The sequence below is a fragment of the Sciurus carolinensis genome, chromosome 12 (assembly GCF_902686445.1).
Source record: "Sciurus carolinensis chromosome 12, mSciCar1.2, whole genome shotgun sequence".
In the NCBI taxonomy this organism is placed as follows: Eukaryota; Metazoa; Chordata; class Mammalia; order Rodentia; family Sciuridae; genus Sciurus; species Sciurus carolinensis.
The window spans coordinates 61056048-61080538 of record NC_062224.1 but is presented as its reverse complement, the minus strand read 5'-3'; the positions used below and the strand labels follow the sequence as shown (position 1 = coordinate 61080538).

At 37.3% G+C, this 24491-nt stretch overlaps 1 protein-coding gene across 1 annotated transcript in view; it reads right to left on the bottom strand.

Annotated features, from left to right (window-relative positions):
- Positions 1-23514, bottom strand: part of Cdc42bpa (CDC42 binding protein kinase alpha) — a 333475-nt gene extending 309961 nt beyond the window's left edge. The window contains 1 exon segment of the mRNA XM_047519951.1: positions 22071-23514. Coding sequence (XP_047375907.1) covers positions 22071-22248 — 178 coding nt within the window. The 5' untranslated portion in view covers positions 22249-23514.
- Positions 23515-24491: the final 977 nt, after the last annotated feature.

Sequence of the window (24491 nt, the reverse complement as noted above, 5' to 3'; positions counted from 1 at the left end):
TCTGTGAAGAAACTAAAACTCTCACAAAAATCATTTTTGTATATTTGAGAAGTGAAGTGTAAATTAAAATCACTGCTGCAAAGGAACTGCTGGGACAAAAATTCCTTTGTCATTTCCACATACTAATTATATTACATCATTTCCTTAAAATTCTGTTTTTTTTTTTTCAAATCGAATGAAGCTATGCTGTTTAATAACGTACCTAATTGAAAATACACACATACAACACTATCATAAATATTCCATCCTGATTCTAAGCCAGATGTGTATACTGAGAGGCACTCTGATTATAATCTGCTTAAATTATTTTGATTCTCAGTAAAGCACTGAATCTAGACTCTAAAAGGATTACTGATTTAAGATATATTTTAGGGCTATTGGTGTTGCTTGGTGGTAGAACACCTGTCTAGCCTGTATAAGGTCCTAGGTTAAAGATCTAGCACTGCAATAAAAATTTTTTTTAAATTCTAGTAAGATATAAGTGTTTTATTTATGGCTTTACTATTTTGAATGTTCTCTTTCCCTTTTAGGTAAAATGCAAAAGTAAATAAATTTTAGGTATGCAACTGTCAACAAAATAAGTGATCAACAATACAGAAAACAGTCAAAATAACCCTGAGAATCAAACTAATCAGAATGATTTCTAATATAAGGAAACAGAGTATTGCATAATTCAATAATTTCAGTTGGGGTGTGCTTTTCAATACACATCTGAGTGGAAATATTCCTGACATTCAAATTAAATAAAGAAGTCATCTGCTAAAAACCTGACTTAAGGGGGGAATCCAAGATGGTTGCCAGAGGAGGAGCTGCGTGGTGAGCTGTTTGAACTCAGAGCGAGCGCTCCTGAACACCGGTGGCCTGCCTGGAGGAGGAGCGCGGTGGGTCACTTGGTCTCGGAGCCACCGCTCCTGAACACCCGGGGGCTACCCCGAGGAGGAGGAGGAGGAACAGGGCGGGTCACTTGGACTTGGAGTGACTGCCTAGGGCTACAGGAAGTTGGTGGGAGTAGGAGACGCGAAGTGAGTTGCTTGGACTCCTAGTAACTGCGTCGGAAACCGGGCCGCTGTCCGGAGGAGGAGGTGTGTGGCGGGTCTCTGGGTATCGGAGCTATTGTATGGGGCTCCAGGTGGCGGCTCAGAGGAGGGGCCACATAGCCAGGCGATTAGGTGCAGAGCAGGGTCCCAGGAGCTAGGTGGCTTCTTGTTGGAAGAGCCGCACAGAGACACGCCTAGGGGCGGAGTGAAGTTTCCAGGATTGTGGGCAGATTCTCTGGGAGAGGCAGCCTAAGGAGACTCGCCTGCGAAGGGTGAGGCTCCCAGGCCCAGGAGGTAGGTCCGGGCCCCTGGGAACATTGCAGAGGAAGACAGCCCAGCCCAGGCGGTAGTTGTAGATTGAGGGGAACCTCTAGGAGGGGAACTGACCAGGGAGACGTCCCCACCGGGTGAGTCTTCCCTGCCAGGTGACGTTTTCCCACAGGGACGGTAAAACCAGAGACACAGGCACAAACAGGCCTTGCCTCAGCCCGCAGCCTAGTTCCCCGTTGGATGACCATTGGTCAACAAGTGGAGGCACCTCTGCCCACTAGCAGGGAATATACCCCACCTGAGGGTCACCACCCCTAGAGAAGCAGCTTCTTCGTGGAGCTCCGCATTATCAACTTCCTCCAAGACTTCAGGCTACTAATGGATAAGAGGGGATATTCTAGCAATCTTCAGGGACATTATAAGTCGATAGAGGAAATCTGCAATATCTTAATAACCAACTGATTCCTGAACAATATGAGAAATCAAGGTAAGAAAATGCCCCAAACAAATCTAGATGTTACATCAATAGAATCCAACGACAGCATGAACCAAATGACCGGGAATACAAATCATATCTCAATAATAACCCTGAATGTTAATGGCCTGAATTCATCAATCAAAAGACATAGACTGGCGGATTGGATTAAAAAGAAAGATCCAACAATATGTTGCCTGCAAGAGACTCACCTCATAGAAAGAGATACCCATAGACTAAAGGTGAAAGGATGGGGAAAAACATACCATGCACATGGACTCAGCAAAAAAGCTGGAGTATCCATCCTCATTTCAGATAATGTGGACTTCAAGCCAATGTTAGTCAGAAGGGATAAAGAAAGACATTTCATACTGCTTAAGGGAAGCATAAATCAGCAAGATATAACAATCATAAACATCTATGCCCCAAACAGTGGCTCATCCATGTATGTTAAACAAATCCTTCTCAATTTTAGAAACCAAATAGACCATAACACAATAATACTAGGTGATTTTAACACGCCTCTCTCACCACTGGACAGATCTTCCAAACAAAAATTGAACAAAGAAACCATAGATCTCAATAACACAATCAATAATTTAGACTTAACAGACATTTATAGAATATACCATCCAACCAAGAGCAAATACACTTTCTTCTCAGCAGCACATGGAACCTTCTTTAAAATAGACCATATATTATGCCACAAAGCTAATGTCAGCAAATATAAGAAGATAGAGACACTACTTTGTATTCTATCAGATCATAATGGATTGAAGTTAGAAATAAATGAAAGAGTAAAAAACAGAAACTACTCCAACACCTGGAGATTAAACAATATGCTATTATATGATGAATGGATAACAGAAGATATTAGAAAGGAAATTAAAAAATTCTTAGAGGTAAATGAGAACAAAGAAACATCATATCAAAATCTCTGGACACTATGAAAGCAGTACTTAGAGGAAAATTTATTTCATGGAGCGCATTTAATAAAAGAAGTAAAACTCAACAAATCAACGACCTAACACTACAGGCTCCAAGTCCTAGAAAAAGAAGAACAGACCAACACCAAAAGTAGTAGAAGACAGGAAATAGTTAAACTCAGAGCTGAAATCAACGAAATTGAAACAAAAGAAACAATACAAAAAATTGACAAAATAATAGTTGGTTCTTCGAAAAAATAAACAAAATTGATAAACCTTTAGCCACACTAACAAAGAGAAGACGAGAGAAAACTCAAATCACTAAAATTCGGAATGAACAGGAAATATCACAACAGACACGACTGAAATACAAACATAATTAGAAGCTATTTTGGAAATCTATACTCCAACAAAATAGAAAATTTCGAAGACATCAACAGGTTTCTAGAGACATATGAATTGCCTAAACCGAACGAGGAGGACATACACAATTTAAATAGACCAATTTCAAGTAATGAAATAGAAGAAGTCATCAAAAGCCTACCAACAAAGAAAAGTCTGGGACCAGATGGGTTCTCAGCCGAGTTCTACAAAACCTTTAAAGAAGAGCTCATTCCAATACTCCTCAAAGTATTCCATAAAATAGAAGAGGAGGGAACCCTCCCAAACTCATTCTATGAAGCCAATATTACCCTGATACCTAAACCAGACAGAGACAAATCGAGGAAAGAAACTTTCAGACCAATATCCTTAATGAACATCGACGCAAAAATTCTCAACAAAATTTTAGCAAATCGCATACAAAAACATATTAAAAAGATAGTGCACCATGATCAAGTGGGTTTCATCCCAGGGATGCAAGGTTGGTTCAACATCAGGAAAATCAATAAATGTCATTCACCATATCAATAGACTTAAAGTCAAGAATCACATGATTATTTCAATAGATGCAGAAAAAGCATTTGATAAAATACAGCATCCCTTCATGCTCAAAACACTAGAAAAAAATAGGGATAGTGGGAACATTCCTTAACATTGTAAAGGTCATCTATGCTAAGCCCATGGCTAATATCATTCTAAATGGTGAAAAACTGAAAGCATTCCCCCTAAAAACTGGAACAAGGTAGGGATGCCCTCTTTCACCACTCCTATTCAATATCATCCTTGAAACTCTAGCCAGAGCAATTAGACAGACCAAAGAAATTAAAGGGATACGAATAGGAAAGAAGAAATCAACTATCCCTATTTGCTGATGATATGATTGTATACTTAGAGGAACCAGGAAATTCCACCAGAAAACTTTTGGATCTCATAAGTGAATTCAGTAAAGTAGCGGGATATAAGATCAATGCACATAAATCGAAGGCATTTTTATACATAAGTGATGAATCTTCAGAAAGAGAAATTAGGAAAACTACCCCATTCACAATAGTTTCGAAAAAAAGAAATACTTGGGAATCAATCTCACAAAAGAGGTGAAAGACCTCTACAATGAGAACTACAGAACACTAAGAAAGAAATTAAAGAAAACCTTAGAAGATGGAAAGATCTCCCATGTTCTTGGATAGGAAGAATTAATATTGTCAAATGGCCATACTACCTAAAGTGCTATACAGATTCAATGCAATTCCAATTAAAATCCCAATGATGTACTGTACAGAAATAGAGCAAGAAATTATGAAATTCATCTGGAAGAATATAAAAACCCAGAATAGCTAAAGCAATCCTGGCAGAAAGAGTGAAGCAGGGGGTATCGCAAGACCAGATCTTCAACTCTACTACAAAGCAATAGTAACAAAAACGGCATGGTATTGGTACCAAAATAGAAAGGTGGATCAATGGTACAGAATAGAGGACACGGACACAAACCCAAATAAATACAATTTTCTCATACTAGAAAAGGGTCCAAAATATGCAATGGAGAAAAGATAGCCTCTTCAACAAATGGTGCTGGGAGAATTGGAAATCCATATGCAACAGAATGAAACTAAACCCATATCTCTCACCATGCACGAAACTAAACTCAAAATGGATTAAGGATCTCGGAATCAGACCAGAGACCTTGCATCTTATAGAAGAAAAAGTAGGTCAGAGCTTCAACATGTCGGCTTAGGACCAGACTTCCTCAACAGGACTCCCATAGCACAAGAAATAAAAGCAAGAATTAATAACTGGGATAGATTCAAACTAAAAAGCTTTCTCTCAGCAAAGGAAACTATCAGCAATGCGTAGAAAGAGCCTACAGAGTGGGAGAAAATCTTTGCCAATCATACTTCAGATAGAGCACTAATCTCCAGAATCTATAAGAACTCAAAAAACTCTACACCAAGAATGCAAATAATCCAGTCGACAAATGGGCTAAGGAAATGAATAGACACTTCACAGAAGAAGATCTACAAGCAATCAACAAACATATGGAAAAATGTTCAACATCTCTAGTAATAAGAGAAATGCAAATCAAATCACCCTAAGATTCCATCTCACCCCAGTTAGAATGGCGATTATCAAGAATACAAGCAACAAGAGGTGCTGGCGAGGATGTGGGAAGAAAGGTACACTCATACATTGGTGGTGGGGCTGCAAATTAGTGCAGCCACTCTGGAAAGCAGTGTGGAGACTCCTTAGAAAACTTGGAATGGAACCACCATTTGACCCAGCTATTCCACTCCTTGGCCTATACCCAAAGGACTTAAAATCAGCGTATTATAGAGATACAGCCACATCAATGTTCATAGCTGCTCAGTTCACAATAGCCAGATTGTGGAACCAACCTAGATGTCCTTCAATTGATGAATGGATAAAGAAAATGTGGTATATATATATACAATGGAATATTACTCAGCCATAAAGAATGATAAAATTATGGCATTTGCAGGCAAATGGATGAAACTGGAGAATATCATGCTAAGTGAGATAAGCCAATCTCAAAAAACCAAAGGACGAATGATATCGCTAATAAATGGATGATGACACCTAACGGGGGGTGGGAGGGGTTAGTGTTAGGGTTAGAGTTAGGGGTAGGGAGGGGGGCAAGAATGGAGGAAGCAAGGACTGTACAGAGGGAAAAGAGGGGTGGGGGGGAAGGGAAAAAAATAACAGAATGAATCAAACAACATTACCCTATGTATATTTATGATTACACAAATGGTATGCCTTTACGCCATGTACAGAGAAACAACATGTATCCCATTTGTTTACAATAAAAAAAAGAAAAAAAAACAAAAAAAAAAGAAAAAAAAAAAAAAAAAACCTGACTTAAGAGTAGTTAGAAAGCTGACCAATTTTCTCATTCAGTCTTATGTAAACCTCAGAAACTCCCTGAAACAAACTTCTCTTAACATTGCCCTAAAAAACAGAAATGAGGAAAACAACTGGTCAGTTATTTAAACTTAAAAATTTTCTCTATGAGAAGATGAAATTTATCACAAGAGAATTTCATTTAATATGAGGCATTTCTTTGAATTTACAAGGATCAATTTGAATTTCAGCTTGAGAAGCTGAGCACTGCTGAAATAAAGCTACTTCTGCAGTTGTATATTTGACAAGTATTCTGGTATCTCCTCTCACAGTACTTGATGGCTCAGTAGTTCACAGAAGTGATAATCATGTCATTTGCATAATTTGTAAGATTTATCTTTCTGCTCTGTTTATTTGTTGTGTGTTCAATTCCATAAACACTGAGTAATATGTATGCAACTTGTGTTAACTTCAGAAGTATCTGTGTAAATGTTAATGTAAACACATAGAATTTAACATAAGTGGATTTTTCTGGAATAAACTATCATCCTAAGACAGAAAAAAACTATTTAGAAATTGCCATCTATAAGAACAGAGCAATCACTGATCTGTTCAAAGTACATAATGATAAGCTCTAATCTCAATTTCCTATTCACTGTGTCTACCTCATTTACAGAACTCAGGCCTAAAATCCCAGTGGTTTGGGAGGCTGAGGCAGGAGGATCACGAATTCAAAGCCAGCCTCAGCAATTTTAGCAAGGCTCTAAGCAACTCAGCAAGAATACAAGCAACAATAAATGTTGGCGAGGATGTGGGGGGAAAGGTACACTCATACATTGCTGGTGGGACTGCAAATTGGTGCAACCACTATGTAAAGCAATATGGAGATTCCTCAGAAAACCTGGAATGGAACCACCATTTGACCCAGTCATTCCACTCCTAGGTTTATACTCAAAGGACTTAAAATCAACATACTACAGTGATGCAGACACATCAATGTTTACAGCAGCTCAATTCACAATAGCTAAACTATGGAACCAACCTAGGTGCCCTTCAACAGATGAATGGATAAAGAAATTGTGGTATATATACACATGGAATATTACTCAGTCTTACAAAAGAATGAAATTATGGCATTTGCAGGCAAATGGATAGAACTGGAGATATTATGTTAAGCGAATAATCAAATCCCAAAGAACCAAAGATTGAATGTTTTCTCTGATATGTGGATGCTAATTCACCATGGGGGGAGAGGGGAGAATAGACTAGACAGAGGGGAGTGAAGGGAAGGGAGGGGGATGGAGATGGAATGATAGTAGAATGAATCAGACATTACCCTATGTGCATACATGATTACATGACCTGTATAACTCTACATCATGTAAACCAGAAAAATGAGAAGTTTATACCCCATTTATATATGATGCATCAAAATGTTTTCTACTGTCATATGTAATTAGAACAAATTTTTAAAATTTATAAAAAGAAATCATTTCTTCTCTCTCCTGTATTGGATCTCCTACTTCTTTCCTACATTCTATCTTAATTTACTCCCTGTACTCTCGTTAGAACTAGAGCAATCAATTCATCTCAGTATGGCTGCTTTTAGCTCCAAAAATCCCATGTCCCCCAGGAAACTCTTCAGTCCCAAGTAAACCTGAATGATTCAATACTCTATTTGAAGAGGTTGTACAAAGTAAACTTTTTGAAGACTTGCATGTCTAAAAACTGTCCTTATTCCACCTCACACTTGATTAAGAATTTGTCTGGATGCAGAATTCAGGTCTGGAAATCATGTTCCTTCAGCACTGCCCTAGCTTCTTTCTAGTGTTGCTGCTAAGAAGGCCTGTCTTTTTGATTCCTGATCTTTGTATTTTTTGTGTCTCTTTTTTGTCTCCAGAGTTCTGGGAATTCTGCAGTGCACAGAATATGAATTTTGGTGTGAATCAACTTGCATTCACTATGCTGAATGGGCCCCTTTTATCTAGAAACCCATGTCATTCAGTTTTGTAATTTTCTAGGAATTATTTCATTGACCATTCCTTCCTCTCTGTTCTCTCTATTGGAATAAGAGAATTCCTCTTAATCAGATTATTATTTAAACTTCCCAAACTGGTCCTCTATTTTCCTTTACCTCCTCTTTTCTATGCCTTTGTGGGTTTTTTTCATCCATTATCTGAAAATGTTTTTCATTTTTGCTTTACAATTCTTGTATAGAGTTTTTCATTTTAGCTATCGTATTTTTAATTTCAAAGAAACCTTTTCATTCTCTTATTCCCTTTTATGGCATTCTGATTTTATTTCACAGCTGTAGTACTTTATCTCTGAGAATATTAATTACAGCTTTATGTTTGTTTTTTTAAGTTATGCCTTCTTGGCAAACTTTGTTTCATAATTGCTGGTTTGTTGATTTTTTGTTTTGTTTTGTTTTGGTTTGATCTGGTTTTCCCCCCTATTGTTTGTAGCCATACCTTAAATATTAGAGGTTGCCCTCTGATGTATGGTACCTTCTTGGTTTTCTACTCACATTTAGTTATGAGAAAATGAAAAGAAGAGCTGAAGCTCTAATCCTCAGGTGAAGCCCAATAAAAATGAACCTCACTGTAATGTGATTGCCTAAGCCTTTTACAAAGTATCTGTATCTTTAGGCCTTTTTTCTTGGGCTGGTCAGATTCTCCAGAAATTGTTCTAATCTACAGTCTTTTGTGGTATAAGGCCTACCACCAAAATCCTGGGAGCCAAACAGAAGTAAACATTTATTTAATATCCTTATTTTCAATATAAAATGCCTACCCTGCTTGATGCCTTGACCCAGAAGGCTTCTATTTTAAACATCAAGTCTTTGTTTGAGGAAAGAGATAAAGTAGTCCAGTGACACAGCCTAGGGCAGGGACTCTAGAGTTTCTGCCTGCTTCTACAACAGTTTCAATCAATCCTCCATATCTTAGCACAGCCATACCTCAACTTACAGAGATTCCTGAAAACATCAATTTCTAAGACTTCTGAGGATTTTGCCAAATAAGCTGGACAGGTTAGCTTAGACCACTGCTAACTTAGTATTCAATTTTCTCAGATCCCCTAAGTCATTATCACTCATCTGTTTGTAACTTTATAAAATTTCACTCTACTCATCTGTTTTTTACTCTATAAAATTTCACTGCTCTTCTCATCCTTAAATATTTACGACTTAAGAGAAAAAAAAAAGTTTACTATACTTTTTAGATGGTTGCAGAAGGGAATAAAATCATATTTTTGTATGTTCATCATCACCAGACTCTAAATTTTATGCTGGACATTGTGCAAGTAAGGTTAAACACAGAACTAATGCAAGAAAATTTTAAGTTGAAAAATCAGAAATTTGCATTTTACTTTATTCCTTACCTTTTCCTTTCCTCACTCCATTACATACTTGTTTACAGACTGCCAACTGCTGTTTTGAAATAAAATAGAGTAATACAGACTGTCAACTGCTATTCTGAAGTAGAACAGGGTAAATCAAAGAGGAAACAAGTTCCTGACAAGAAAAATGTTGTATTTCAAGCAACTTTTCAAGATACCTAGATATCTTAGATCTACTGCTTTTAGTCTTGGGTGTAGCAAGTATAATACCAACCAACCAACATTACCAAATGCCTGCTATGTGCCACACACTTACCAGGACAGGCAAAGGATTAAAGGGCATGGTACAAAAGGCAATACAAGAGAATTTTGAGGGATGATAGAAGTGTTCCCTGTTCCTTAACAACCAGTAGTGGTCATAACTCTACTTTGGTAAAATTCACAGGATATGCATCAAAAAGAGTAAATTTACTATATGTAAAATTTTTAAAAGAATTTTTAATTTTTAAAGTTAGGTAGAGAATATAAAATTATACACACCTATATGTATGTGTATGCATACGTATGTATAGTCATGCACACTTAAGACGTTTCATGACAGAATAAATACATATATCCGGACAGCACCAAGAAATTATATTGCCTAGTGACATCCTAGTTCTTAAGTCTGTGTAGGTACACTCCATGATGTTCACACAACAAAATCACCAACTCACTTTTCAGACTATGTTCCCATCATTAAGAGAGGAGTGTATATATTAGGTAAGTAGCCCTTCCTAACCTTCCTCAATATTTCAGATTAAAGCCATTAGGTGGGGCAAATTAAAATAAGCAAAAAGAAAAAGAAGTCATACTGGATCAGAGTATAGTGCTAGAAGCTGAAATGGATGAAAAGAATATCCACATAAAAATGTTGTATGCACTGACACTGGAAGAGTCATGACAGAAACCTAAAGAGCATGATAGAGCATCCAGGGATGGAAGGACAGCCTGGCATGAAGAGAGAAGCCTAGTATGGTGGCCAGAGACTGAGCAAGACAAGCGAGGGGCATGAATTTAAGGGGAAAGAGGGACAGTAATTTGGCAGACAGATGAAGGTTCAAGTGGAATGAAGTACTTGCTAAATAAAAAAAGGGTAAAAAAGGTTATCTGCATGAGTGAGTGGGTCACAGTATTCATGGGAGGTCAGTTATATACTATGAAACTGATCACATGAAAAAATACATTATGGATAATGGAAGCCATGATTCTGTTAGGAAGGAGTTACAATCTGGAAAAGAAAAAACTAGAAAGAACCCTGTAATATTAGACTGGAATTAGGGATACTAGTATAAATTCTTGGTCTTTGATATATAAATACAGAAACAAATATTTACAGAATTAAATATAGCTTTAAAAAGTAGATATTATACATAAAAGTGGACAGATGAATAGATAGCTGAACATCTGAATGGATGAAAAAATAGTATTGTCTACTAGCAGAGCTGTGGGCAGCAACACAATAGCAATGAGCACATATCTACACTGGATCTTGGCTTTTTTAGAACAATTTCCTCTACACTAAAAGGAACCAGGACTCTGAAAAAATTGCTGATTCCAGGGATGGGGCAAGGAAAGCAAAGACAAATCTGAACCACCTCATTATACCAGAAAGCAAGAAAGTTATGATCAAGGAGTCATAGGGACTTGTCAAATGACACAGAAGCTAATTTCAAGGGACTCTTACCAGTCAAATCTGGATCTATTCAAGCCTCAAAATAAATGAGAGTGAAGGACTATAACCTAATGAGGAGCAAAGAAAACCATTAACAAGGAAAGGGTATATACACAATTTCCAAATACCTCCCCACAAAATACCTATCAATTAGAAAAAAGGCAAGGTGTTGTAGCCCTTACCTATAATAATCTCAACTATCTGGGAGGCCGAGACAGGAGGATGGCAAATTCAAGACAAGCCTTTGAAACACTTACCAACTTAGTGAGCCCCTGTCTCAAAATAAAAAGTAAAAAGGACTAGGAATGTACTTCAGCAGTATAGTGACCCTGGATTCAATTCTTGTACAATAAATACATACATACATACATACAAAAAGAGGGGGGGGAAAGAACTTTACAGTGAAGACTCCTGGCAGGGCCCCAGATACCAACTTAACAAGTAAGGGGGCAATATTAAATCATGTAACCCTTGATGGGATGCAATGAAAGAACACAGCATCATTTCTGTGATATTCTTATCAAAGATTATCTAAATATAATCATGAAGAAATAAAACATAAATGGGGATACTGCAAAAGCTGCAAAATACCTGGTCTACAATCTTCAAAAGAGTCAAAGTCATGAAAGTCAAGAAAAATCTAAAGACCTGACCCAGACTGAAAGACGACAGAAGACATGCCATCCAAATATAACAAGTTTCTAAACTGAATCCTTTTGCTATAAACATATTATTAAGACAACTGATAAAACTCAAATGAAGTATTGCATGACTTCTAAGGATTAGATAATGTTGCCTAAATGCTAATTTCTTGATTTTAACAGTTGTAGTCATGAAAAGAATGTAGACAATACACACAAACATATCTGGGCATTAGGTAGGCAACTTATCTCAAATGGCTCTGGAGGAAAAAAATTGTACTATACTTGCAATTTTTCTGAAAGTTTAAGATTGCTTCTTTTTACTATTATTATCTTTTACCCCAACTGCAGGAGGGAACCACAAGTCTTCCTCTCTGCATCTGTGGACCTACCTATCCTTTGCTGTCATAACGAGCACACTAATACAGGAGAACATGTGTACAGCACATGCATGGGTGGCCTACACTCATGGGTGACCTACATGCCCACATTTTCTATTGACCCAGCTTATGATGGAAACAAAAGTCAGACATGGTGGCCCACACAGTATCCCAAAGGCTGGGGCAGGAGGATTACAAGTTCAAGGTCAGCCTCAGCAATTTAGCAAGACCCTTAGCAACTTGGTTAGATCCTGTCACAAAATAGAGAATAAAAAGAGGACTAGGGATTTAATTCAGTGGTGTAGAACCCCTGTGTTCAATTCCCAATGCCAAAAATAAAACTAAAAATTATTTTTTAAAGTGAAAAAAATGATTAGGGAGGTAACAAAGCCCATATTTTAAAATTGTGTATACCATGCCAAGAAATTTAAAGTCATCCTGAAAACTGTCAGTGTCATTGAAGGATATTAAGTAGGATACTGACATGATCAAAGACTATTAGTTTTCGGTTTTTTAATTATTTTCACTAAACAAAAATCCTGGATATGTAAGATTCCCAATATTATCAAGTTAGAAACACATGTAATAAGGAAGCTGCAGATTACGTAGCACTTGAAGGGAAAACAAAACATGATTAATAAGAACAGTAAGTTCCAGGAATGTATAAATTCATATACACATATATGAAACCCAGAAATATCTAAATCCATTTATACAGGCTTAATAATACAAACAAGTCAATTGAGTCAGATGCAGACAAAGGTAGAATGAAGACAGGATAATCCACCAGGTGCTGCACTTAACTGATACAGGCACACATAGAAAAGAAACAATATGATCACACTTAATCACTATCTCAAGGGATGTACTATAGCAAGGGACTTAAATAAAATGTCAGCATGTATCAGTTAGAAATGGACTGACACATCACAAAGGCATGCAGTAAAAAATGCAGAAACAGAAATTATACTAGACTTGCAATAATATTTTGGTTTTAACCATAAACTCTAGGAAAATCTTTGTAAGTATTAGTTTTCACTGCATAGCAACATGTTAGCTCACCACAATACCTGAGCTTTCAGTCTGTTTTAAAATGTTTCTTAGCAATGATTTTTGGTTAGGGCAAGGCCATAGGTAGCTAACAACGCAGTAGAAGAATCTGGGAGTCCCTTCCTTTCACATAACCAGTTTAAAAGTTCTGACATCATGTATGATTCCCCAGTGTACGCCAACATTGCCCAACTCAATCGTTTCTCATAAAAAGTACCACAGTGAAAAGGACTAGGTAAAACAAAGTTAAGAGGTTTCTGTATCAGAACTTTCTGAAACATCTATGAAAATGTGCTTTGTAGCATCCAAAGAGGGATGCAACAAGCAATAGTTCTCACATATCCACTGAACCCTTAATATTCAAAATATTCACTTGTATCTCTTGAAATATAGTTTCAAAAATGCTAGGGGATACAATTAATTTTATTCATAGTTACTGTAAGAACACAAAGGCATCTATGGGTACTATATAATCTTTAGTCCATAAAGGCCCCAAGTGAACAACATATCAATAATGATTTTAATATTCTGGGCTGAGGTCTAGAACTCTATCAGTGATTCTCAGATTGAAGCTATATAAACATAAAATAAAATTTAACTAGTCACTTCATAATATTTACCACCGCTGGTAGAAAGAATGGGCATTAGCTTAATATTAACACCAAAATAGTTCAATTAATAACAAAATATTCCAATGTAAAATATCTTATCCTAAAGAAAGACTAAGATGTTGTTTGCATAGTCACATACAGATATCTTCAGTGCAATAAAATTTAATAAAATATTATGTTTGTTAATGTTAAATTATTTATACACATATATTAGTACAGCTATACACTTCAATTATAATTAAGTAAAAAAATGTTATTTTACTTTTTCCTTTATTATAAGGCTACATAGATTAGAAATTTTAAAATGAAATGGGTTTGGTCACACGCCTGTAATCTCTGCTACTCCAGAGGCTGAGGCAGGAGAATCACAAATTCAAGACCAGTCTTGAGAACTTGGCGCGACCATGCCTCAAAATATATAGGGCCAGGGATATAACTCAGCAGTAGAGTACTACTGGATTCACACCCAGTGTGAGAAAAGGAAGGAAGGAAGGGAAGAAGAGAAGGAGGGAAGGAGGGAGGGAGGAAAGGAGAGGAGGAGAGAGGAGGGAATGGGGAATGTAGCCAACAAATACAACTACAAATTATCAGAAAAGGAAAATCCTAAACTGACTTCTCTTTTGGCAAAAGAAGCTATTAGGATGATGTCCCTTTTTCACAGACTTAGATGTTAAACAATTTGCCTAAATCACCCAGCAAATAATTAGTCAGTCTAAATCCAAAGCTCCTGGTCTTTACTTGTCTTTAAACTGTCAAAATGAATCATTTTCTAGAATTATTACCTGCCACCATAATATCTAGGGAAAAAAAGTTTATGGTAATTACAGAGTTCTAATTGTTCACAACATGCTGAAATAGCACCAATTATATACGATTTTTCTTCTTAATACTTTTTCTCTGTTTTCATTACAGTACAAATAAATAAGTGCTGCATATGAAACAGTTTAAGCATACAATGTTATACCTAAGAGTAAGCTCCCACACTGGTCAAAAGTCTGAAATCAACTGCTTAGCTAAAACACGGTCACCTTGGAAATAATACAATACTTAACACTATAATGGATTCTAAAATTGCATTAATCCATGACCTTTTCCTCTTAAACATCACAAAGTAATGAATTTTTTTCAGACAGATACACAATAGTTTGTGTAACATATCACTATTATAGTAACCGAAGCTGTAAGAGAGAAAGTGAGAGCTGGGGTTGTGGTTCAGCAGTAGAGTGCTGCTTAGCATGCATGAGGCAGTGGGTTTGATTCTCTACATATAAATCAATAAGTCAATAAAATAAAGGTCCATCAACAACTAAAAAACTTTTTAAAAAAAGAGAAAGTGAAAATTTCTATATTTAATATGAATACCTAAAAGTGAAAAACAAATTTAATCAGTATAAGAAAATGTCATACACAAAGACTTCTCAGTAACTTCAAGGGCTTTAGGAATTGACAGCACAGTTAAATCTAATTCACTTTACAGGGTGTATTTCTTAGATGTAATTCTATCAACAGCACCACTTTTATACTACTACACCATGATCAAGTCTATCTTTCAGATCACAACTTTCACACACTAAATAAAGTCCACAATCACTGCATAAAATATCACTTTTTCAGATTGAATTCTTTCTCTAAACCATATAGTATCCCAAAATTTCTTTCTAACCCTGATTCTCAGAGTTTCAAGGAAAGCCATAATCTCATATTGAAATAGCATCTTACAAAGACTTTTGTATAAATACTAGTTATCCCTCCTCCAGATATTTTGAAAAAAAAAAAAAAAGATTCATAAGCAGATAAATTCCATAAATTCTAGGATAACCTGCAACATTTTAAAGTTAAATTTGGTTGAAAGTTTCCCAAAACATATCTGACTACTTAAATTTCCTCCACTCCCCACATACACAAGGCGTCTTTTAATTTCCCAAGGATTTACTGAACACATTTGGAACTAGGGAGGAAGCTAGATGAAGTAGTCCTATTACCAAAACATAAGTAGAGTTCAATAAAGAATTAAGGGGCAAAAAGTGGGATTGGAAATTGGGAGCCAAGTCTCCATGCCTCCTGTACCATGAAACCCAAAATACCACTCTTCAATAGTGGCAGATAATGGAATACAAGAATGAGAAGAAAGGACAGCAATAGAAAATTGGTCATTCTCTACCTACTGACCAGAAAACCAGGAGGAAATTATGAGGAGGAAATGTGGAGAAATTATTTAGAAAGAACAATCCTAAAGTTCTGATCCGCATCAGTAGAAAGAAAGGAAATCCTCTGGATCTGGAAAGGAGTTTTACATTCAATGTAAAAGGGACACTCAAATTAGTGTCTGGAATAACATTTAGTTATAATGTGGGTCATTAAAAAAAAAATCACTGCGGAAAGAACTTCTTGATTCATTGAGATAGGGAAAAAGCAGTTGAGCAATTCATGGTCTTTGATACTTAAAATTTGAGTCACTCTGCCTGGCAGTTTCATGAGTAATAAAAAAAAAAAAATCTATGGAACTAGCAAATCCTTACCTACATCTATACCAGAGTTAATACCTGTAGTAATAGGAAGACATACCAAGAAAACAACTACTATTATTTATAGGTCATATGGATATGACCAATGAAAATCAATACTCATTAGCCAAAATTGAAAAGGAAAATTACAAAGAGAGAATGAACCATTAAAGAAAATACACAGGAAAAAAAAAATACAAAGGAGTGATGTTACTTCTGTCTAGTAAATTCTTCTAAATTAAAAGTACCCAATCATTCACAAGTCAGACTAAAGCAGCAAGTGAGGAACACAGTTATATTCATTCTCATTCTTTCCCCCTTCTGTTTTCCCCTTTACCTCTTGACCCCATTCCTTTTCCCTTCCGCTTTCAGGGTTTTCAAAGTTATTGTGTCCCTACCAACACTCCTTTCCTTCATTAAATTCACCTATCACTAATCTATCATGAGTCCTCCTTGAAGAAAAAAAAAACTATGTCTATAATATTTTCACTATAAGGGGCTGGAGTTGTGGCTCAGTGGTAGAGTGCTTGCCTAGCATGTGTGAGGCCCTAGGTTCAATACTCAGCACACATGTAAATAAATAAAAAGATTCACTGACAACTAAAATATATTTTAAATATATTTTTTTCCTTATATGTATATATTTTCACTATTAAATAATCTACTTTATAGCTTCGTCTACACTATCATACTCAATGTACACATACATACACACACACACACACACACACACACACACACACACACACCACACAGGATTGAACCCAGGGGTGCTCTACCACTGAGCTACATCCCTAGTCCTTTTTTTTTTTTTTTAATAAATTTTTTTTTAGTTGGAGATGGGCACAATACCTTTATTTTATTTATTTATTTTTATGTGATGCTGAGAATTGAACCCAGTGCCTCACACATGCTAGGCAAGTGCTCTACCAGTGAGCCACAACCCTGGCCCTTTATTTTTATTATGAGATGGGTCTCACTAAGTTGTAAGGGCTGGCCTCAAACTTGTGATCCTCCAGCCTCAGCCTCCCCAGTACCTGGGATTACAGACCTATACCATCACCCAGGCTCAAACTCAATCTACAAAAAGAAATACAAGAAAACCCAAGTGTTTTAATAACAATACTTATTCTTTCTATACAAGATGAGTTTAATATTTCCATTTTAGTCAAGTATTGGTTAGACTTAGTAAATTGATTCTAAAACCTCACAATCAGTAGAATAAAAAATAATGAGTTTCATACACAACAAACTGTCAATAAATGTACCAAAAGAGGGGCTGGGATTGTAGCTCAGGGGTAAAGTGCCTGCCTAGCATATGTGAGGCAATGGATTCCATCCTCAGCACCACATAAAAATAAATAAAGGTATTGTGTCCATCTACAACTAAAAATATTTTTTTTTAAGTACCAAAAGAGAAAAAGTTTTGGAAAAAATGTTTGTCACAGTAGTAGAGTAAAATATTAATTTGTGCCTAAAATAGCCTGGGCTTACTATATAATAGCAAGATTTATAGCACATTTCATAAATTTCCAACACATTATGGTATTTGCTTTTTACACTAAGATATGACTTAAATTTCCATAAGAAATAACTATATTTCTAAAATTCTTAAAGTGTTAATCCTGACATCCTTTTCTCATTCATAAAGCAGTATTCTTAAAAAAAGTGATGTTCCTTAAAATAATTACTAATCGATATCCCAATCTGTTGCAATAACCAATATCATGTGGCAACTACCTCTAAGAGTGATTTGAGAGAGAGAGAATAATAAGTCACCCACCACTTGTTGAGCATGTTCCTACCATGTGCCAGAATTGTGTTGGATAAAATAATTGTATTCACTCTTAGAAAAGAATATTAGATAAGTTGTATAAAGGATCTAAATGCCCAACCTGTTTCTGAAGACATTTATATGATCCTAATTGCAAATTTACATAAAAATAAGTTGATCATCTGTATTCAATTAATGTCTGATAATTTGATATGGGTAATAAATTCTCAGAAAAAGATAACTGTGAGGAACCGCAGACATAAGAACAAAATACCCCAGACATTTAGATTCTTCTAAGCAAGCCATCACTTAACCTCATTCAATTAACCCACACGTGAAAAAATGTGAGTAAGCTTTAAATTACTTTAATAAAAGAAAATGCTGGGCTGGGGTTGTAGGTCAATGGTTAGAGCACTTGCCTAGCATGTGTGAGGCAATGAGTTTGGTTCTTAGCACCATATAAAAATAAATAAATAAAATCAAGCTCCATTAACAACTAAAAGAGTATTTCTTTAAAAAAAGGAAATGTTTACACCATAGAATTTGCCTATGTGCCCTACTAACAAGTTTATTAATCAGTTTATTCTGTGTAGCATACATACAATATGAGTAAGCTATAAAATTGTTTAATGATCACTTTCATGAAATGTTACAAAGACAGGATCAGAAAGCATCAACGTTATCCACATACCGATACAGCCCTGCAAATTTCTTTCATATGAAATAGTATCTTACATCTATTTTTTAAGTAAATTGGTAAAGAATTCCCTAAAATTCCAATTTCCCATTTCAAAGTAGAGGACAGCCAATTCAATAAATAATGAACTCATATGGTCATCAAGTTAGTTAGATGATACTGAAGTTATTTTTACTACTACAACTTTATTGTAACTTAATCTAGAATCATACTACTGACTTCAAAACTACCACTTTATAAGCAAACATACAAACCACAATCGATGGTTTAAAAACAAAGGAGAAAAAACATTGTCTTTCAAATCTTATTGCTTATAACTGGAAAATATTATTGTGAAATTTAAAAAGTGATCTATGGTCTTAAGGTACTTTTATTCCCTTTCATCAGTACTCTTTAGCTTAATCCCCTCTTCCTCTCTCCTCTACTTATTTCCTCCCTCAAGCCATGGACACCAAAAGCAAGGAATGTTGTCAAAGAAAAACAATATATCTGACTTTGAACTGTCAGTTCTGTTACTGTCATGATACTGTTATGAACAAAACATTAACTGTACCAATATAAAAGTAAAATGAACTATAACTAGGAATCAAATGAAATTGATGGAAATGAAGCAATAGAATCTTGGCTGACTCCCGTTTTTAAAAGTAACCTAACATCAGCATAAAAATCAGGAATATCTAGATGGTACTTGCATTAATGTAAATAACAAATACAAATATTTAGTACATAACACATAGTATTTAACTAAACTGCTCTCCTGCTGCAATTATTTTAGAGATTTAAAGACCTAATATTTTTTAAATTAAAATGAAACTAAAAATGATATAATTTAAGGCAAATCTAAATTACCAGATTTAACCCAAACAATAATCTCTTGTAAATTTCCATCAGATACCAAAAATAATAATGTTCAAAAAAATTTAAATTGAGGTCAATTCACAATCTGGAAACTTCCTTAATCTAAATTGCTTTCTATATAATGTTAGGTAATGAAAATAACATAGAAGATTTCCCAAATATGTAATCAATTCATATGTGAAGAATGGATCATTTAATACCTGAATGAAAAATAAAGTCATTCTTAACCTAAATTCCCCAATATCTTAAGAACAGTAAATACTACCACTAGTATATACATCTCCACAGCTTTTCCATTCTTCCTTTTCTCTTTTTAACTTTTCTTATTCTTTACTCAATCTTCTGTGGTTAATAACCACGATCTTCAAGACCTCATACTCCAACTAGAGATGTAGCTCTGTGGTACAGCATTTGCCTAGCATGTGCAAGGCCATAGGTTGTACTTCCAGACCCATAAAACAAAAAATCTGTTCTCTTGGTTTCTGAGTATTGAAAAACAATAATAGTTTAAGAAACTATACAGTTTGTTATCACACTTCTAAAAAAGAAAAGCTGTGAAGGATACAACTAAAATAACTATCAATTCTGATAAGTCCCTGGTTAGAATTACTTTAGGTATCTTAATAAAAATATAAGGCATTTGGTTAAATATTTGATTTTTTACTCTTTTGGCTTAAGTAACTATATATGCAAGGTGTTTATATATATATATATATAGAAGAAACAACATCCAAGAAAACATATTTAACAGAAAGAAAAATTACTTTTAACAATACCGCAAAATATCTCAACGCATAAAGCTACATCAACCAGAAGTAGATGGACAACATGTTTTCCTCTTTTATCATAAATTATTTAAAATTATATTTACCACAGGTCCATGTAAAGAGTTCTCCCACTATTTGCAAATGAGAAAGAATATCAAATGACAATCATAATCATAGACTGGTGAATCACTTTAAAAACCACAATTTAGAACTCAAACTAAAAGTACCAAAACCTTCACCGGGGATAGCTGTGCACACCTATAATCCCAGCCATCAGTCTGCTGAGGCAGGAAGATAGCAAGTTTGAAGTCAACCTTGGCAACTTAATAAGACTGAGTCTCAAACTAAAAACAATTTTTTTAAGTGGGCAAAATTATGTAGCTCAGGGGTAAAGCAACCCCACGTTCTATCTCCAATATCACAAAAAAATAAATCAATAAAATAAGTTCCAAGACCTTCAGTGTTCAAAAAGAAAACACTACAGAATTTTTAAAATTCAAGAAAAATGAGAAACTACACATACTTTATAAAATATTTTACACTATACATAAAAAGACAACAAAACCAGCACTCTTGAAAGAGAAGTTGATTTCTTACATTTCCAGAATGACTCTGGTGGCCTGTTTTTTAAAAATCATCCCATTCACATATTTTTTAAAAACCTCACAACATCATGTTTCTAGAAATCTTCTAATAGTGACAAATTGGATAATTACAATTATTATATGTTAGGCATTCTTGAATCAGTGGTTGACCTAAGAAACTAATTTTGAATAAATTTCAAATCCAAAAAAAAAAGGAAAAGAAACAATAAGCCCCTGACTTTTACTTCAGGAAAATAAAGTATCACTTGGGAACAAGGATATTTTGGTATAAAAACTTTTCAATCAAAAAAAAAAAAAAAAAAAACTTTTCAACAAACTAATATTACTAGTATTCCAAAGGTACAAAATTCTAGTTGGCCAAATCTTTTCAAAGCCAGTGCATTGAAGACTGCTGGCAGGTTTGACTGCGCCCGTATATAACATTAGAGGCTGAAGAACTTCAGCCAAGTCTTTAAGCTTGAAGGTCACATGGAGCGATCGCTCGCACAGCATCAATGATCGATTCCACTACGAGTCTTCTAACTCACATCTATATTTAGAAGACTGAAAACAAAAGACTAACCGTTTAGATTGAAATTCAGAGTAAAGTCGTTCAGGTGGTAGCTTTCCCCATTCTGGATCAACAATTTTAAGTGTCATTTCATCTTCTGAACGCACAATTTATTTAAAGTCCACGTTTAGCTTATGCTTTGCTTGCACTATATGGAGATGAAATGAAACCCACTGTTCACCTTCACGTTCCTGTAGTCCTAAGATAAACACAGATATTTCAATATCCTCCCATTTCGAGAGTGATTTCCAAAGTCTGGGAAGGAATGTTTCCACCCACAAATACCTTTCAATTGAATAGCTGTCATACGGCCATGGATTAGGCAACAGTGAACAATAATCCATTTTTGCCCATCCCAGAATTTATTTTAAATCTCTTACTGCTGACCTAAAAACCTAAGTTCTTCATCATAACTTCCATAATAGCTAGGCCTTATGTCAAGGCAAGAATTGAGTAGAGTGGTTTTACTCCTGGAAAAATATTTACCAAAAACTAAGGGGAAAAAATCGTGAACAACTAGTGTCTGTTCTTTAATTGTAAATAAATTGAATTCTTTATCGTTAGAGTTTACTCACGACTCTCCATAACAATTAAATCATAAAGCCCAGCTAAAGAGTGGAATTTTTTAAACTTACCCCATTCTAGGTATTCAAGAATGTTCTTCTCTCTTCTCAATGGAGAATTATTGCATTCGTCATAAAGGCAGATGAGTATATCCAGTAAGGTCTCCACGCTGAAGCACTGCCCATTGGTCTGAGCCGGTCCATCCAAAATAAATTGCTCCAACTGCCTCAAACGCACTTCTCCGGACATGTTTGCTTCTTTTTGTTGATTTTTCTTCTAAATTGTTCTTACAAGTTTGACTATTACTATTTGAACCTAAGTTTTAAAAGGTGTGGCTTTAGAAATAAACCACTTGTTATTCCAATAACTGTCATGCAATGCCGGTGCTGAATTAAACATCCAATACACCAGCAACCTCACTTAACTGAAACGTCTTCAATTTCACCCATATACATATATTTGGAGGGTAAGTTACCATAAAATATATTTAATATTTTAAAAGAATAATACAATTAAATCGTATATTTAAATAAAATAATAATTAAAACGAATTAGAGTCAACACTTAAAAAAAAAAAAAAACTCTTCTCCTTCATTCAAAATTCAACTCGTGCAACATAATCCTGAAACGAATCCGGTTGCATCATTAATGAATAAAGTCCCCTTTGCATCAGCAATTCACTTCCCGGGAAGAAGGAAAATTAAAAGGGGAGGAAAAAAAACAGAATGTATAGAAGGGGGAGGGAAAACCAAAAATTCTGCTGCAAATCCTCCCAACCGCCACTTGGATAATGCATCAGCGGCAATTTCTCCAGCGGGAAAGGGAGGGGGCGAGGTCCCTGAAGCAGCTCTCCTCGGGGCCGAGCACGCCAAGTCTTGCCCGGAGGAGGCTTTTCCGTTCTCCTCCTGAGGTCCTTGTTTTTTAAGGCTTTGCAGTTTGTCCCATTTCCAACGGATTCCGGTGGAAACTCTTCATTTTTCTCCCGGCTTCTCCCAGGGGCCTGACCAGCGGCGCTGTCGGGAGTAGGAAGGCGGGCTGCGGGCGGCTCTCACACCCGGGCTCCCGGAGCAGCGGCTACTTGGCCGCCCGAGCCCGCTCCATGTCGGTGGTCGCTCGCGGGCCGGGCCGCGCCGCGCCGCGCCGCGCCGCGCCTGGCGGAGAGCCCGGGGTCCCCCGCACCCGGACCGCGGCCGCCGAGCCGGAGGCTCCCGACACCCCTGGGCGAGGGGGGTGCTCTTCTGGATTCAAAGGACTCGGACAGCAGCAGCTGCGGCGGCGCAGGCGGCTCCGGCGGCTACTTCTCCCCCTTCTTCACACCCCTGGGTTAAGGGCATCTTTCCTTGGAGAGGAGGGAGGAGGCTGAGGAGCAGGAGGAGGGGTCCGTGCCGCTGGTGTGGAGACCAGAGGCTGCCGCAGCCCGGCTCCCAACCACTCCCTTCCTCTCCCTCCCAGCCTCCCCCGCCTTCCCGCTCCTCTCGCGCTCGCGCCCTGGGTTCCGCGAGGCCGCTCCAGTCTGCGCGGCACGCAGCGGAGACTCGCGGACGAGTCCGGATCCAATATGGCGGCCCCCGCCCGCGCCCCCGCGACACACGCGCGCACTCGCCCTCTCCCCGCCCCCGCCGGAGCCCCGCACGCAGCCGGGCGTTGTCCTGCGGCCCAGCAGAGTCGAGGCCCCAGAGGGGGCGCCGGCTGCCGCACGAGCCTGAGGCAAGTGCTGAGGGCCGACTCGGGCCGCGAAGCTGCGGCTGCCGCAGTGTGGAATGCAGGGATACGGGAGGACTGGGGGAGGCCCAGGTGGCTGTGGCGGAGGATATGGAGACCGGATGACCGAGCCGAGCCGGGGAGCTGCAGCAGGACGCGGGCGCAGGCTGGGAACTGCGCCACCGCTGCCTCGTCACTGACCCCTGGTTCCCCGAGGCTTTTCCTACACATCTCAAAGCCCGGCTACTTCTTCACCCTGGGAGACGCCACCTGTCTTCCACATTTGCTGAGTGGGTCTGGAAGCTGATGGCTTTTTGCTTCCAACAGCTCTGGAAAAGACGGTGCCTCTGACCACTACTTACCTGTTGGTCCCTACCCCCCACTCCAAAATTTGGTTCTCACTCATTCGAGTCTAGGGTGTCTGATTAAAGAACGTATGTCATTTCTCAGGACAAAAACAATAACAGACTTGTATGCGCTACTGTCCAAGTGAGTGGGGGGGGATGCGCGCGCGCGCAAAGGAGAGAATTTCCCATCTCTATTCTCAAAAGTTTCCCAACGTAGAGCCTGATGTTTTCTCCTCCGGAAATATTCTAGATGTTGCCTAATTATCCTCAGCCAAGGTTACCGCCTACAGGGCTTTTAGCTAATGAAAGGAGTCAAGACGGTTCTCCAACTGTTACCAAACCTACACCCCATTTGCACACGCACACAGATAGGCACCCAAGCACACTTGTAATCCAGTGGCACAATGCAGGAATTGGGGCAGGAAAGGCAGAGCTAAATCCCCT